Raw genomic sequence first — 18,662 nt, 5'->3', positions numbered from 1 at the left:
TTCAATTTGTGATATATATAAAACTTTGGTGAGTAAATTAATTATTTACTTTTTAATAGACATTTCAAAATGGGGGGACGTGGATTAAAAAAAAAACGTTTGTCTCAAATATTATATTCGGTTTATTGAAAAGAGCATAACATTTCACATTGACCCTGAAAATATCGTAAAAATTGAATCAATAGAAAAAGTTTGATAGATTTTTAAAGTTTAAAAATTGAAAAATATTTAACTCGTAAAATTCAATTGATTTAATTACGTAAAAATGTTTTTTAAAAGATAAAAAATAATATGTACGGCACAATAATGTTGACACACCGGTTTCCATCGGATTACCGAAGTTAAGCAACGTTCAGCCTGGCTAGTACCAGGAGCTGTATGTGCTTTCTGCTTATCTCAGCATTGTTTCCAGTCATCCTGAACCTTCACTTGCCACTGGTATTCAACAATGTCGACTCAGGAGAGGTGTTGCGCAACTATTGCCACAAAAATTTCACGCGCAGGCACCCTTACCGTGGGTATCCATAGTCTGTTAAGAACTGTAGAATATATATATATATATATATATATATATATATATATATATATATATATATATATATATATATATATGACGTGATTGGGTTTACTGTAAGAAAAGAGGAAGGTGGTTTAATCAGCAGCCACCAAACATAATAAGAAGTAGCACTAAATTATGTAAGACGACTAGACAAAAAGAGGAAAAGGAGCAAAGCGCAGTTCAACCATCTGCAGTCGGTCACCATAATAATGAGCTCATATGTTCTAGAAAATGTTCGCCTGATTTTAAGCGTAGTTAAAATAATATTGGTAAAATGTTTTGAGAAGAATTAGTTTAAATTAAAAAAAAATTAATTTACATTTTAATATCATTTTAACATTTTATTATGAGGAGACTAAGATTCTAAATGTAATTTAATAAAATAATAATTTCATCTGGTCTATAAATATTTCATAATAGTTTACTGTGCGACCAGCATAGTTAAAATCATACCAAAATAAAATCTATTACATTTATAAAAGTTATTAATATTTTTTTTATTATATAAAAAGATTCTTAATATATTATATGGAGTAATAATTAGTAATCCTATAAATCTTACTAGTCAAGTTTATGATTCATGTATCTATATTTCATGAAGCTTATACATTAAGATGATTGGGTTAATCTAAAAAAACATTATGGTTAAAACATGTATAAGAATTTTAAGGTCAATGAGAATTTGATATTACGGTATTCTTGGAAGGAATGCCAACAGTTATTTATTGGTTAGTTTGTTTAATCATTATGGCTGTGAGAGCAGTATATACTTGAAAGCCAAAAGAATGAAAAGAATATTCTGTTGTCATAAGAGTGATTAGAAAAATGTTTCTTTCCTAAAACTTTGCAGCAAATTATATTCTTTGCGATTCAGGCCGTCTACCACTCTTATTTTCACATGTGTCCGAAAACACGCTATGCGACATAGAAATGGTTCCAGTAAAGAAACTAACCCCGATTAAATTCCAATCATAGTGCTCAAAAAGTTTCAGCCATACTAGCTTCCATACTTACAAGGCTGATTAAACGTTGCCTTAAGGAGAAATGTTTCCCAGCACCTTGGAAAACTTCAGCAATTCGCCTTGGATTTATAAATTCCGGAAACCAGTCATCTCCCTCTTAGTAAAGGCCAATCAATCTTCTATGAATGATAAGTACGTTGCTGTGATCTCTGATAAAAGGAGTGGTCAATTACTCTGTGACATGCAATATGATTTCCGTTCAGATAAATCTACGGTTCATGTACTAATCGTAATATCATACAGAATTAGTGAAGCAATAGCTCTTGACATATCAAAAGCTGTCTGCGGAATGATAACTAAATGGCAGTTAGCTAGCGTTTATGCAATTTTCACGACTTCCGCTCGTTCGAACACTCTGGACTGTCTAATGCATCCGTCCGAATTCTACGTTTAATAGTTCTTGATTCCCTTCAATCCTGTGGCAATTGTATGGTTGTTCCGAGGTAAAGATTTAGCAGATGAAGTAAAAAATAGCTTCGTGTCTGAGTTCGAATCTCAAGTCCGGCAGGAATTGTCACCCTTATACTGATGATTGCGTGAGCATTGAACACTAGTGTCTGTAGGTATAAAGAATAATTATTGTTTAATTATATATATATATATATATATATATATATATATATATATATATATATATATAAATTCACAAACTCTCCTCCATAATTGACAAGAATAAGATTGGTATTTCCAAGAATGACGTGTGCCATGGAACCGTTAATAACACAAAGAATATTTGTCTGGTCATGTCGATAATTTTCGTGTTATCGATGAGCATCAGTCATGCATCAAATTAAAAAAAAATACGTCAAAAGATTTAAGGTCAAGGTCAAAAATCTAGTTCAAGGACGGATACAATGTGAGATTCCATATGCTGTAATATAGGGGCAAAGATATCCTAGATTCAATCGATAATAAAATAAAGCATGATCTATATCTTGACCAAGTTGGATGACATGATAGGTCAAGCGATTTGAAGACTATGCTTCACACAAACAAATCAGTTGGCGTCTTTCTAGACTAGAAACATCATGTCTGTGGGAGAGATAGTATAGTAAAGAAGAAAAGAAGCAGCCTTTGCTAGAAGCTTCTTTCCATAAGCAACAGGCTTGTGGAACTCTCTCCCTTCTAACTGCTTTCCTCCTACCTATAATCTTGGTCTTTTCAAGCCTAAGGTCAATAGGAATATCCTGTCTTTTCGATAGTTAGCTCCCAATTTTGTTAGCTCCTTATATCAGCTGGCTCCATGCGTTGTTTGGAGCGATTTCCATAAAAACAAACAAGCAAACAAACAAAAACAAGCATAGTAACAAACCAACAAACAATAAAAGACATAACCTCCTTGAAGGATGTAATAAAAGAATGCTCTTTTCAGAATGTTTTCTCGCATCCGAATTCGTAGCTACGAGTCATCAAAGAAACAAAAGCCGCAAAACTTACTTGGCAAAACTGTCCCGTGTTACAATCCTCTTGACTGGCGTACGGATGATACGAAGGATCAGAATCACAATTGCTGGCTATGCATTGCCAACACCGTAAAGAGCGAACGAAACCTATAATCAAACAAGAAAACACAATTAATTAGTTTCGTAAATAATTTCAAACTCTATTGTAATTTTCATGGCAAGTGCTCGAATGAGCTTTAATCTTTGGCCCTCATTTCTAAAACTTTTACAACAAAATGTCGTCTAGTTACAAGAACTGTCAATAATATCCCGTTCGGTCAACTAGTTTATGAGTGTATCCTGTTATTTCTGAGCCAACTACAGCATGGCTGTTTTTAAGTTCCCAATAAACAGGCCCTTGCTGAGCCGTTGTTGTTATTTATCGATTACTATCCAATTTATCGATTGCTATCTAATTTATCGATTGCTATCCAATTTCCACCGCTATCAATTATCACGATGTTCTCTCTATAACCATTATCCCCCAGTTGCCTCTGGGCCTTAATAAACGGTGACTCTCTGGTCAGAAATTGATTAGACTTCTCACTTTTAATCGCCGAAGTCTCTGTCATAGGTTTGTTGAATGAATTAAAAATATAGGAGATTTTTTAAGAACCCGTTCTCATTTGATCGTAGAAACGTAAATTAGCAATGAAATCCACTTCGAATTGAAAATAAAATTGAATTCAAGCAAGGAGTAATGGATGCATTCAACGAGAACAAATAGAAATAATGCGAAAGAAAATAATAATAATAATAATAATAATAATAATAATGATGATAATGATAATAAATAATATCACAGATAATGCGAAAGAAAATAATAATAATGATAATAAATATTATAGAAAAAATAATGGGAAATGTGGTGGAAATCTCTATGTAAATTGTTATGTAATAAGTTGATCTACACATTTTAGCAATAATGAACTTATCTAGAGGCAATAAATATAGTAACATCGGCACGTCGTAGCATTAATTTGTGCAGCAGTTTTGGATCCAGAATCATGACATGTACTTCTGTAATATACTTTTGTTAATAAATGTTTTGGGGTGAGTCACCAGCTATGTTATAGGGCAAATAGACTTGTCCGGAAGAAATGAATTTACATCTAAACACAGTGGCAGAGATTTTGGGCAGTTGTGGATCCAGAATCAGGACGTGTACTTCTGTAACTTACTTTTGTTAACACACTTTATGTTAATCATACCACTGTACTTGTCTTGATTATTACCTGTTTACAAAGCCACAACATAATGAAAAAATCAGAAGAAATGCTGCCTGGTATTACGCAAACCTAGCTTCACCATGAACTCCTCTACGTTGTACAGGCACGCCATGAGACAATCCATTCATTCACAACAGAAACGTTCAGGACAGAAAGTACGATTCTTACTAAATGTCTTTAGTAATTATAATTCTACTCGTCAGTGTTCCGTTCGTAAAATAAAAACGAGAGTCTCGGAAACACCTTCGTCACATGAAATGGCTTCTACCATTAAGTATTGTCAAAATTCACGTGTTTAATATCGGTTAAAGTAGAACGCAGGGAAGACAAAAAAGCAAATATCGATTGTATGTGAATTTGTCTACGACTTGTTTCCTATTTGTTTAACATTGCATCTCGGATACATCCGTTGAATATATAAGGTCCATACTAAACGTAAACGCAAAGTTTTTCCTAAAAGAATAGAAAACTCATTGTGTTTATACATAAGCACATAGAGATTACTCCTTACGCGTGCTTGCTGAAAAAATTTATTGGGTTTCGAATCATAGTTGCTTGAACACTCGAGTTCTTGCAACTAGGAGGAACTATTATACATAAACAGAACATTGTTTATATATTTGTATGCACGTTGAAGCAAACAAATTATATATATATATATATATATATATATATATACTCTTCAGAATAAAATTGTTTAACAATCAGCTGGTATGGAAACCTGTGATTATAAGATTTACAAAATATTACTGGCAGTAATATTTTATAAGTATTATCCCATCTAAATAAGAATTGCTCGATATACAAGATTAAGCAAATATATTAAATTATAGTGATTCAATGAATTTCAAAAAACCTTTTTTGAAGTGAAATGTTTGAGTTTCATATCAAAGATTTTTATTATTTTAAGCAAGACAAAGAAAACTTTAGAAACTTTATTTCCTTAACCTGTGATTGTAGTGATCGAGCCCCAATAAGTTAAGGAGATAAAATTCCTAAACTCTTCTTTGTCTTGCTTAGAATAATAAAAATATTTGATATGAAACTCAAACATTTCACTTCAAAAAAGGTTTTTTGAAATTTATTGGATCACTATAATTTAATATATATATATATATATATATATATATATATATATATATAAATAACATTTTTATTTATTTATTATTTTTAAAACAGTAATCTACGTACACGCGTGTTTCGCGTTAACTAACTCTCCTCAGTTATATATATGTATACAGGGTGTCCACAAAGTCTGGCTGCATAATGTAGCCAGACTTTGTGGACACACTGACTCAACAATAAGAAACGATATATATATATATATATATATATATATATATATATATATATATATAGAGAGAGAGAGAGAGAGAGAGAGAGATTGAGAGAAAGAGAGAGTCTTAAAAGAAAAAGATCTATTTTTTAAGAGGAGACTCATCAGAATAATGCAAATCTCAACAAATTGTTTTGGAGCTTATATAGAATATCAGAAAATAAAAAAAAATATTCTAATGCATATATATTTATTCGTTAATTGAATGAGGATGATACATAAATTAGAGGTGTAGAATGAGGAAAACTATTTATACCATGGTATTTCGAAGCCGAATGCTTCTCATAAGAAGAGGAGAGAAGTTATCTAACATATTAGGGATTCGACGTCTAGCGACAGCAACATTAGGAGCGAAATAATTGTGCATGAGAGGAGAATGGTAATTGAAATTATTATGGAGAATAATGGCAGAACTAGAGTGATCTATGCGATAGAGGGGAATATAGTTTTTTTTATAAAATGAGGATTGGTGCATATCACGTATGCCATGGCGGGTTCAATATATGTGTACACATGCGCATCTATACTATCGGGAAGAATATGGAGGTGATTGAATATATATATATATATATATATATATATATGTATATATATGTATGTATATATATATATATATATATATATAGAGAGAGAGAGAGAGAGAGAGAGAGAGAGAATAAATGGCAAAAGTCTATATTCCAAAGTTCATGATGTTGACCATCTTATAATTTATTCTTTTAAGTTTACAGTCTGTTTCGTAACACAAAATCAATCACTTTATTATTATATCAATTAGTAAATCTATTTTGTCCTTTACTCATCAGAAGAAATAGCAACAATCAATCCATCAAAAGGAAATATATATACACACACACGCACACAAACACACACATAAACACACACATATATATATATATATATATATATACATATATATATTGTTTAGTTAATTCATAGAATTTTATTTCGAGTCAAGGGTTAAAGCAACCACGTACATACATATAGATGTAAACACCCAACGGTCTTTTCACATGGCACTTGAATACACATATTAGACCCTGAGAGATACGATCACTTCAAGTCACAGTCAACCTTTAAATGATAGTAACCGAGAGTAGAAAGTGGAATTTGGATTTTCGTAACCCTCGTTTCCTTTATTTTGTCCTTTGCAAATAAAATACAGCGTTTATTTATCAAACATATCACCATGACTGCCACGATGACTGAATGGTCACGAATGTTGGATTGCAGTTACTCTGGTTTAGTGTTCAAATTGTTCGACTTGAGATACTTATATAAGCCACACTGATGATTCCTAGGGAATATGAAACATCTATCTTTGTGGATAATAAATATTTGCTTATAATAATTTTTCTTCTTTTTTCCTTTTGTATTTCCGATGGCATTCTGGGAAAATTTTATTCTAACGTTGTTTTCTGATAGAAAAAATTATTTAGAGCCCGGACGAGACATGGAAATGTTGAAATGTTTACTGATTCTCCTTACAATCTTTATTTTTTTTTTATTACTTTATTTATAAGCTGTACACAAGTATTGATCGCGTTTTAAAATACTCCTTTTTAAATTCATCTTAACAAGTTATTTGAACTTAATTCATCAATATATATATATATATATATATATATATATATATATATATATATATATATATATATATATATATATATGTAATGGTAAATAAGCATTTTTCATCCTTCTGGAACCACCAGTGCAGGAAGTTACGGTTGCCGCTGGTCATGCAATCCGGACCCCGGAACAAAACCATCTCTGTTACCATCTACAATATGTATAGTAATGCCGCTGACACACTTCTCATATGACTAGAACAACGAAACTTGCCACAGTTATATGTTTTTCTTTACATAGGAGTAATACACAGTTACGCATGTCTTCCCCCATTACATGCAGCTATAAGGACTATCTGGTAATGTACACCAAGTTGATCCTTCAACGTGACTTTGGAAATCAAAGCTGCCTCATCTGGAAAACGCTTTCCTTTCAAAAACAACTTAATGGTTGGCAAGAGGTGAAGAAAGTTAACGAAGCTAACAAATGTTATGTTTGTAACTCTATCATCATCAGTTAACAAAGATAAAAAATGTTATGTTTGTAACTCCATTATCATTAGTTAACAAAGCTAAAAATGTTGGTTGTAACTCAATTATCATGAGTTAACAAAGCTAAAAAGGTTATCTTTGTAACTCCATTATCATGAGTAAACAAAGCTAAAGAGGTTATCTTTGTAACTCCATTATCAGTAGTTAACAATGCTAAAAAATGTTATGTTCGTAACTCCTTTATCATGAGTTAACAAAGCTATAAATGTTATGTTTGTAACTCAATATAATGAGTTAACAAAGCTAAAATGTGATGTTCGTAAGTGAATTTTAATCAGTTCTCAAAGCTAAAAAAGGTTATGTTTGTAAATCCATTATAATGAGTTAACAAAGCTTAAAAATGTTATGTTTGTAACTCCATTATCATGCGTTAACAAAGCTTAAAATGTTATGTTTGTAACTGCATTTTACTGAGTTAACAGAACTGAAAAAGGTTATGTTTGTAACTCCATAATCAAAAGGTCACAAAGCTAAAGAAAATCTATTTTTAACTCCATTATCCTTAGTTAACAACGCTAAATAGGTTACTTTTGTAACTCCATTATAATTAGTTAAAAAAGCAAAAAATGTTTTTCTTGTAACTCAATTATCATGAGTTAACAAAACAAAAATATGTTACGTTTGTAATTCCAATATCATGAAGTAACAAAGCTTAAAAATGTTTTATTTGTAACACCATAATAATGAGTTAACAAAGCTGAAAAATGTTTTATTTTTATCTCCATTTTTTGATTTGACAAAGCTAAAAATTTAATGTTTGTAACATTTTATCATGAGTTAACAAAGCTTAAAACTTTTATGTTTGTAACTCCATTATCATGAGTTGACAAAGCTAAAAAGCTTATATTTGTAACTCCATTATAATTCAGTAACAAAGTTTATAAATGTTTTATTGTAACTCCATTATCATGAGTTCACAAAGCAAAAAATTGTTGTCTTTGTTACCCTCATATCATGAGTTAGCAAGGCTAAAAAATATTATTTTTGTAACTCCATTTTCCTGAGTTTAAAAAGCTAAAAGAATATTATGTTTGTAACGAAATTATCATGATCAAAGGTAAAAATGTTATTTTTGTAACTTCATAATACAAAGTAACAAAGCTAAAAATTATTTTATTTGTAACTCCATTATCATAAGTAACGAAAACTAAAAAATGTTATGCTTGTAACTCAATTATCACGAGTAAACAAAGCTTAAAAATGTGATGTTTGTAACTCTATTATCATGAGTTAACAAAGCTAAAAGAAATTATGTATGTAACTCTATTATCATGAGTTAGCAAAGCTAAAAATGTAATGTTGTAACACCATTATCATCAGTTGACAAAGTTATAAATGTTATGTTTGTAACTTCATTCATGCTTGTAACTCTTTTATCAAGCGTTAACAAAACTAAAAAATGTAATGTTTGTAACTTCATTATCATGAGTTAACAAAGCTAAAAATGTTATGTTTGTAACTTCATTATCATAAGTTAACAAAGCTAAAAATGTTATGTTTGTAACTTCATTATCATGAGTTCACAAAGTTAAAAAGATTATGTTTGTAACTCCATTATCATGAGTTCACAAAGCTAAAACGATTATGTTCGTAACTCCATTATCATGAGTTAACAAAGCTAAAAAAATGCTATGTTTGATACTCCATTATCATGAGTTAACAAGCTTAAAAATGTTATAGTTGTAACTCCATTATCATGAGTTAACAAGCTAAAAAAATGCTATGTTTGTAACTCCATTATCATGAGTTAACACGCTTAAAAATGTTATGTTTGTAACTCCATTATCATGTGTTAACACGCTTAAAAATGTTATGTTTGTAACTCCATTATCATGAGTTAACAAAGCTAACAAATGCTATGTTTGTAACTCCATTATCATCAGTTAACAAAGATAAAAAATGTTATGTTTGTAACTCCATTATCATGAGTTAACAAGCTAAAGAAATGCTATGTTTGTAACTCCATTATCATGAGTTAACAAGCTTAAAAATTTATGTTTGTAACTCCATTATCATAAGTTAACAAGCTAAAAAAATGATGTGTTTGTAACTCCATTATCATGAGTTAACAAAGCTAACAAATGCTATGTTTGTAAATCCATTATCATGAGTTAACAAGCTTAAAAATGTTATGTTTGTAACTCCATTATCATGAGTTTACAAAGCTAACAAATGCTGTGTTTGTAACTCCATTATCATGAGTTAACAAGCTAAAAAATGCTATGTTTGTAACTCCATTATCATGAGTTAACAAAGCTGAAAAATGTTATGTTTGTAACTCCATTACCATGAGTTAACAAGCTAAATTATGCTGTGTTTGTAACTCCATTATCATGAGTTAACAAGCTTAAAAATGTTTCATTTGTAACTCCATTATCATGAGTTTACAAAGCTAAAAAATGCTATGTTTGTAACGAAATTATCATGAGTTCACAAGCTTAGAAATTGTATATTTGTAACTCCATTATCATGAGTTTACAAAGCTTAAAACTGTTATGTTAATAACTCCATTACAATGAATTAACAAAGCTAAAAAAATGCTATGTTTGTAACTCCATTATCATGAGTTAACAAGCCTAAAAATGGTATATTTGTAACTCCATTATCATGAGTTAACAAGCCTAAAAATGGTATATTTGTAACTCCATTATCATGAGTTAACAAAGCTAAAATAGTTTTATTTGTAACTCCATTGTCATGTGTAAACAAAGCTAAAAAGCTTATGTTTGTAACTCTATTATCATGAGTTAACAAAGCTAAAAAATGTTTTATTTGTAACTCCATTATCCTTAGTTACAAACGCTAAAAATATTATGTTTGTAACTCAATTATCATAAGTAAACAAAGCTAATAAAGAACATGTTTGTAACTCCATTTTCATGAGTTAACAAAGCTACAAAAGTGTATGTTTGTACCTCCATTAGCATGAGCTTACAAAGTAAAAAAAATGTAAAAATAGATATATATATTTTTAACAGATGCCAGAAATTTTAGCTACGGATTGATGGACGCATTGAAATTATTCGGTGATGTTTTCGTATAAAATTTTCAATATCCGATTGGTTGGTTTAGTCATGTGACTAGATTGACTATTCAGAAACTTGCTCTCATATATTAAACAAACTTTTATCAGTTACTAGCAGGGAGACCCGACGTTGTCCGGAATTGAATGATGAGCGACGAATATTTTATACTCCTATATTTTTATTGTCATCGAAATCTGTGAATTCTCCCAGTGAGGAAGCTTCACATGTCTCCATGCAGTAACCCAGTCCAAAATGTATGTTATTCTACATCGCACTCTAGAGAACCTACTGTTTCTTTTATACAATTATTTTATATAAATGTCTTTTCAGTTAACGAAAAAAAAACATTAAGAAATTTATGTACGAGGGTTGAACCTACAGACCACGTAATGCAAAAAACAAAAAACAACCCCTCCCCGTAAATTTTCAAGTCTTATAAAATCTTTTGCAAAAAAAAAAAAGAAATTTACGTGCGGAGATTGAACCTTCAGTCCACGTCCTGCAACCCCTCCCCCCCCCCAAAAAAAAACACGCTATCAACTTACCCACAGTAGGATTTTCACGGCCCGTTGTTCTATTATTGTTGCTCTACGACGGCATTGAGCAAATTGCTTCACCGATGATAGATAAATAAAAATAACGGTTTCGATTATCGGTAATTACCGGAGGTATTCTGAGATGAAACTGAACTAAGATCACTCCCAGACTTATACACTAAACTTCTGTAAATTTTAAATAAAATCTGTTCAGCCGTTTCAGAGTCCATAAGGAACGGACTCACACATAGACAAAGTTGCATTAATATAATTGTAGAGATACGTAAGTACGTATGGTTAGACAGAAAAAAAACCGAAGAAGTAAATATTTTGATGTCAATACTAATAAAGGAAACATGTAAATTCCATCTTGAATAGTTATGGTCGTTTATACTTGTAGCGACTAAATCGTCAAGTAATTCGAGCGAATGCGAAATCACATGACTTTAATTGCTATGCTTGAAACGCCAAGAAGTAATGCATCTATATAAAAAGGATAAGTCAGTGCGAACTTAAAAATTCCATAAAAAATCCCTAAAATTTGAATGAAAAACATCCGGTGGAGATCATATAAATGTTTGCTTCTAGAGGCGAACCTGAATAGCTGCTCATAGGGTATATAACACAGATATTTCGTTTTATTTGTATAGAAACGTAAAGGTTTCTCGTGCAATCAAACTTGACAGTGTTTAATCAGCTGTCCTCTTCGGCCAAATTAGATTACGCTGGATTTAATGGCGTATTTCGAATCAATCTCAAGCTGAAACGTGACGTTGTCTTCAATCCAGAATAAATGCTATGATGAATAAGAAACGAAAAGTTCGTCCTGACATTATAACATGAATACTACTCGTCAACATCTTACTACACTACATATTTGGGTATTTATGCAAAATAAGGACGGTGCTATCGTCGGAAGTCTCTTGAAACGCCGAAAGTTGCCGAACGAAAGTTTCGTGTTTTTTTCGTGCAAACGCTGGCCATATTTTCAAATATTTTTAATTTTCTTCGTAATATCAGAATTAATATATTTTTCAAAAAATAATTTTGTTATTACAAAAAAAAAAATAAAAAAAAATTGAAACATAAAAACAATGTTTAGAGAGCAATTAAGTTTGTTTAACGCATTGTTTAATGTGTATCTATATATCTATAAAAGTGAAATTGTCTGTGTATGTGCGTCCGTCTGTGTGTAAATTTCCTAATCAAACTATTCTGTCAATTTTCAGTCTATAGACACGAGATTTGACATAAGAGATATTGAGATTTGGGAAAATCTTTTTAATCGGTTTTCGTCTAGAAATTTGGCTTTCAAGGGGTCAAAGTTCACGATTTGACCTCTGAAAACTTTTGGGTCTTTGGACATAAATCAAACTTCTAAATGTATTTGAGCGCCAAACAACAAATGTTAAGGGGTCAAAATTGGGGTCAAAGTTTAAAAAATTGACCTCTCAGCCAATTTTTGGTTCAAACATTTGAAATTTTACATAAAGTGTATTCAGACATAGGGCAAGCTTTTTAATCGTTCCTTTTAATGAAAATTTGGTTACCAAGGGGTCACAGTTCAAAGGATTTGACCTTTGCGGCCTCTAGCAAGCTAACCAGCCAATTTTGGATCTAAACATTTGAAATTTTACATAAAGGGTATTCAGACATGCAGCAAGCTTTTTAATCAGCTTTTGGGCGAAAATTACATAATATTTTTTAATATTTACAGTCACTAATGTTTCATTCTCACAGCCAATCTCAACCGTGAGAAATATCGCTGAATTTTTTTTTTACTTTTTAAATATCGTAACATCCGGCCATAGTGATCTAATGATTATAACATCATGAGCGATGCATACCAGCTTAAGTGAGTGACTTTCCATTTCAACTTTAAAGTGCTCAACAATAAGAACCGAGTTTCTTAAAAAGGGCTGACATAATTATTACAATAATAATTTTTTAACACCTACAGACATTAATGTTTCATCATTTTGCGAATAATCAGTGTAGGGTGACAAGATTACCATCAGTCGGAAGATTCGAAGCTATCTTTGACTCCATTAGCAAGGAACAAACCTCACATCCAATCTCAACCGCGAGAAATATCGTCGAAATTTTAACATTTATTTTTTAAATCTCGTAACATCCGGCCATGCGAGCTTAGGTGGCCGACTAAACACACACACACACACACACACACACACACACACACACACACACACACACACAAATATATATATATATATATATATATAAACCATAATTTTACGAATTTGGCATTTTTGAAGCAATTTAAGCTTCAAAAATTGTCAGAATGTATCGTACGGACTAATTAATTAAGAACAAGCAGAATATTATATAGATACTACTACTACTACTACTACTACTACTACTACTACTACTACTACTACTACTAATAATAATAATAATAATAATAATAATAATAATAATAATAATAAGAAGAAGAAGAAGAAGAAGAAGAAGTGGGAAGAATGTAAAGACGAACACATGGGCGAAACAATGAAAATTACTAACGTGAAATGATTAACATATTTATTAAAGCAAATAAATAAATAAATAAAAAATGGAATAAATAAATAAATAAGCGTTAAGAAACAGCGGTAGACCAAAAGAAATTTATCCGAAAGCAAAGTGCTGATTATTAGCAAATCGATTTCGTCGAAAAAAGCGTTGGCAAAGGTTTGAAAGAAAGACGCAAAAGACATTTCGTTTTTCCTCTTTTCTCAGCAAGACAGATCCGTAGCTCGAATATTTAATGACATCTTTTGAGCTGCTGTCAAGAGATAATCTCCGAATTAATTAATTCTGATATCTCCAACATTTCGAATTCCATATCTTTATCGCGCTCGTTACCCATTTTCTAATGGGCGTTCGCCCCCTTTTTTTTTTTTTTTTGCTGCTGCTGCCATTTTCTTTGATATCGACTAATACGCTGTCATTGAATTGACACACATTGGCACGTGTACCCATTTCAAATGATATTGCGCTTCGTTATGTCGGTATTCACGAATGTATTTGAGCATGGTAATAACGGAGATAACATTGATCACGAAATGGAAAGAATAAAATAACAAAAAGAGAACATTATATATATATATATATATATATATATATATATATATATATATATATATATATATATATATACTAGACTACCCGTGACCCTTTGGGTCAGTATGTTATATTTGCTATGGAATTCATGTCAGAGCGTGATACTTGTGACGTAAAGAAAACAGTTTTTTTTGTTTTTTTTACATAAGAGAAACATTTCCATGAGAGTATATTAAAATGAAAAATCACGGACGGATCACTCAAACATGAAAAAAAAAAAATCCTCCCAATTCGTGTAAAGTTACCTATTTTACCGAATAATCGCTCAAAAATCGAAAATTAAACATGATTTTCCTACGAATCGAACGCTGACGAAAGTAATTTAGCAGCAAAAACGCACATGAACCTACCGATGAGAAATATAAGAATGAAAACCCCATACTGGAATCCTTCAACAAAGTTATAGAAACTTAAAATCTAAAACAAAACAAAAAAATAATTAATAAAACCTGAAGCAAAAAAATAAAACCTAAATAAATAAAACAAAATAAAACTAATATTGAAACAGATTAGTAAATGTGTCAACAAATTCACGGTTCTCACACAACTTTTTGTATCTAGAAATGTAAACAAAAAATAAAAAAAGAAGGAAGGAAGGAAAAGGGACGGATACAGAGTAGTAGTAGTAGTAGTAGTAGTTTTGGCTTTACTACAATTGGTCTTATATTTGTCAACGGGTTAAAGTCGTTTATTTGTAAGAAAATAGCGACAGTATAGTTGTAATAAAGAATAGTTGCAAAACACCCCCATTCTTCCCATGTTAAATAATAATTTTGAAATAATAACGTTAATATTTCAGTGCGCAGGTCAAAATCTGCAAAAGAAGCGATTTGTGTTTATTTGTTTACGTTGTTATGGGTTAATGTTTATGCGCGCATGCGCAACCGTATGTCGTAAACCGGAAAGTGGGTTACATCACTCGTTACAAGGTCATTTGAGGTTTATTATATATATATATATATATATTGTATAATATATATTATATATAACATTTTTGAATTTGATTTATTTTTTTATTAGCGATTCCGTACTAATTTCTTTCTTTTTCGCTCCCTGAGCGTTTATTATAAGAAAGGAGTTATTTGCCTTTTGTTTAATTTTTTTCCGCCCAAATTTTTTAGGACGTATTACTTTTTTTATTTTATTTTATTCATCTATTTTTTAAAAATATTATTTATTAATAATTATTACGTGCATAAAAGTAATCATCTATATACATGCATGCTTCAGAGTTTATTCCTCATCAGTATAGCTAGACTTAATTGACAAGGATCGAATATAGAACGGGTCGATAAGTAGTCTAGTGTGTTACCACGCAACCACCGGGCCCTTGCTAATTTTTATGCACGATTTTTATCGCTATAAATTTAGATAACTACTTATTTCTGCAAAATTTCAATGCGATTTTCGTATTCAGCATAGTCGAAAACCATTACAAGTCGTCATTTAAAAGAAAATTGAGGAGGTGGACCTAATCTAAAAATTTACCAATAATTATCCATCCCGTATGCCTCCCGATACATTACTTCATCAACATGCGACCATTTTATATCTCCCGAAGACACTTACGTATTTAGCCAAAAAAAATAAAAATGGGTGACCGATTTACCAGAACGTGGTAACTAAAAAGTGAGTACCCCTTTCAAATGTTGAAATAATATTTTTTTTTCAATTTTTTTTTCATAATCTGGTTAGTGTTCAATCAATAATAATCCAGTGAAAAAATTTCAAAAAACCTACCAGTATAGAAATTCGCATGGGGGTGATGGTTGTATAACTCCGCCACGTAAGTAAATAAATAAAAAATGTTACGTGCACATGCGTTAGCCTTGACTAGGGGGGGACTAAGGGAACGACAATTAAATAATTCTGCGGGTCGCCATGGAACTCAACGCCCAATGAGTACCAAAATAGCTTTCATGATATGAAGAAATTTTTTTCGAAAAGTGGGTGATCACTTTTCCATGTAAATTTAACTTAAAATAAGCACCCACTTTCTGGCCACCCGGCGAAGGGGCATTTATTTTCGTGTTTATTGGCTTAAAGGTTTTTTGACAAGGCAGTTTGGTACGCGAGTGCATATTTAACAGTTTTCGTTTATGCTCACGCGTAGCATAAACAAAGGGTACGTCTGTGAAATGGAAAATAGTCCCATAGTTCAGGGGTTATTACCATGCAAAAGAGATCAAACAAAAAACTTTTTAGCCAAGAAACACACAGAAAAATAAAAAAAAAACATAGCATCTATTTTTTTTTCTATCGAATTCATTTGCTGTTTTTATTGAAAACTATTTTCCCCCGTATTTTTGATATAATTTTCCATTAAGGGCCGTGCGTCTCACGTTCGTATATAACAAAATTTTTTTTGTAGACTTTGGTGTGCTAAAAACGAATCTGCAAACCGTTTCCGTTACAAAAAAAAAATAGTTTTTATGATATGAAGAAATTACTTTTTCGAAAAGTGGGCGATCACTTTTCCATGTAAATTTAACTTAAAATGAGCACCCACTTTCTAGCCACCTGAGAGAGGGGGGATTTTTTCCCATGTTTATTGGCTAAACAGCTTTCGCTTATGCTCACGCATAGCGTAAACGAAGGCTACGGCTGTGAAATGGAAAATAGTCCCAGAGTTAAGGGGTTATTACCAAACAAAAGAAATCAAACAAAAAACTTTTTAGCCAAGAAACACACAGAAAAATGCCCCTCTCTCAGGTGGCCAGAAAGTGGGTGCTCATTCTAAGTTAAATTTACATTGAAAAGTGATCACCCACTTTTCGAAAAAGTAATTTCATGAATATCGTGAAAACTTTCTTTTTGCTACGGAAACGGTTTGCAGATTCGTTTTTAGCACAACAAAATCTACAATAAAATATTTCGTTATATACGAACGTGAAACGGGCTTTAAAGTAAAATAATACCGGATTTTTTGGAGCAGATTTGCCCTTTAGTTGTACAAATATCCTCAAACCAGGTAATCACTAAAAGGGACTTTTAAAAGTCGTCACCTGTATCGAGCAAAAGTTTAAAATCACCGATTATATGCCAGCCTACGTCATGATAACATATATTGAGTGAGTTCCTAACAGTATTTTGTATAGTTTTTTAGTTTAAACTCATTTTCCCAAAAATTCCCCAAACTTAACGTGTTCGATACAGTCTGCCGCCATTTGTATTTTTCAGATATACCGATAAACATTGAATGTTTTTGAACCGATTATACATTACATAAAGACACTAAAATCTTATCCAGTTAGGTAGAACATTGACTTTTCTTGCCTTTGATAACATTTATTTGTTATATATTTATTTTTTGACAACTTTTTTGTATCTGTGTTTAGTAATATAAACCCTTTTCATTTAATGTAACGTTTAGTCGGTTTGAAAAACAGTGTTTATTGGTGTATTTGAAAGCTACAAATGGTGGCGGACACTGTTGATTACTTTAAGTTAGAGAAAGTGAGTTAAAACTAAAAAACTATACAAAATACTGTCATAAACCCACCGATTATGCCAGCCTATGTCATGGTAACATATATTTGTGGAGTTTCAGACACTGTTTTGTATAGTTTTTAGTTTTCAACTTACTTTCCCAAACTTAACGTATTCAACAGAGTCTGCGACCATTTCTGTTTTGCGAGCCGATTAAACATTTTACATTACATAAAAACACTAAACAATTATCCAGTTAGGTAGAAACGTAACTTACCTTACCTTTGCTTTCATTTATTTGTTTTTGGACAACTTTTCGAATCTGTGTATAGTACCCCCCCATCAACCAAATATTAATTACTAACTCACATTTTTGTATACAGAAAAAAAAAACAAAAAAAAAACATTTAGCGTTTCAACATTTTTGCTACGTTCGGCTTCATCCACTGATTGTTGGTCGAGTCCAAACCATGAATGATTGAGAGAAACTCCCGAGGATCCAGATCAAATTTTGCGAGAGTACCATTTTTTTTCATTTTCGCCTTCTTTTTCACTTTTTGGAGTGGATTGCTGTACTAAGAATATAAGAAACATTTATTTTTCTCTTTTTATTAAATTTTTACATTACACCAAATTGAGCCACTGCAACGCGTGGCAGGGTACAGCTAGTATATATATAAAAGTATATATATATATATATATATATATAAAAGTAAGTCATCTATACTTACTTTTGCACGTAATAATTATTAATATATTATATATAGATATATATATAGAGAGAGAGAGAGAAAGAGAGAGAGAGAGAGAGAGAGAGAGAGAGAAAGAGATAGATTAAAAGAACCT

The 18,662-nt window shown here is 31.3% G+C and overlaps 1 protein-coding gene across 1 annotated transcript in view; it reads right to left on the bottom strand.

Annotated features, from left to right (window-relative positions):
- Positions 1–18,662, bottom strand: part of LOC145291455 (uncharacterized) — a 556,359-nt gene that overhangs the window by 100,201 nt on the left and 437,496 nt on the right. Inside the window, exon 2 of the mRNA XM_080137314.1 lies at positions 3,019–3,131. Within this exon, the coding sequence (XP_079993440.1) occupies positions 3,019–3,131 (113 nt within the window). The remainder of the gene's footprint in view (positions 1–3,018; positions 3,132–18,662) is intronic.

Source organism: Euprymna scolopes, chromosome 12 (genome assembly GCF_053919585.1).
Source record: "Euprymna scolopes isolate OS-2025 chromosome 12, ASM5391958v1, whole genome shotgun sequence".
In the NCBI taxonomy this organism is placed as follows: Eukaryota; Metazoa; Mollusca; class Cephalopoda; order Sepiida; family Sepiolidae; genus Euprymna; species Euprymna scolopes.
This window is presented reverse-complemented; position numbering and strand designations above follow the sequence as displayed.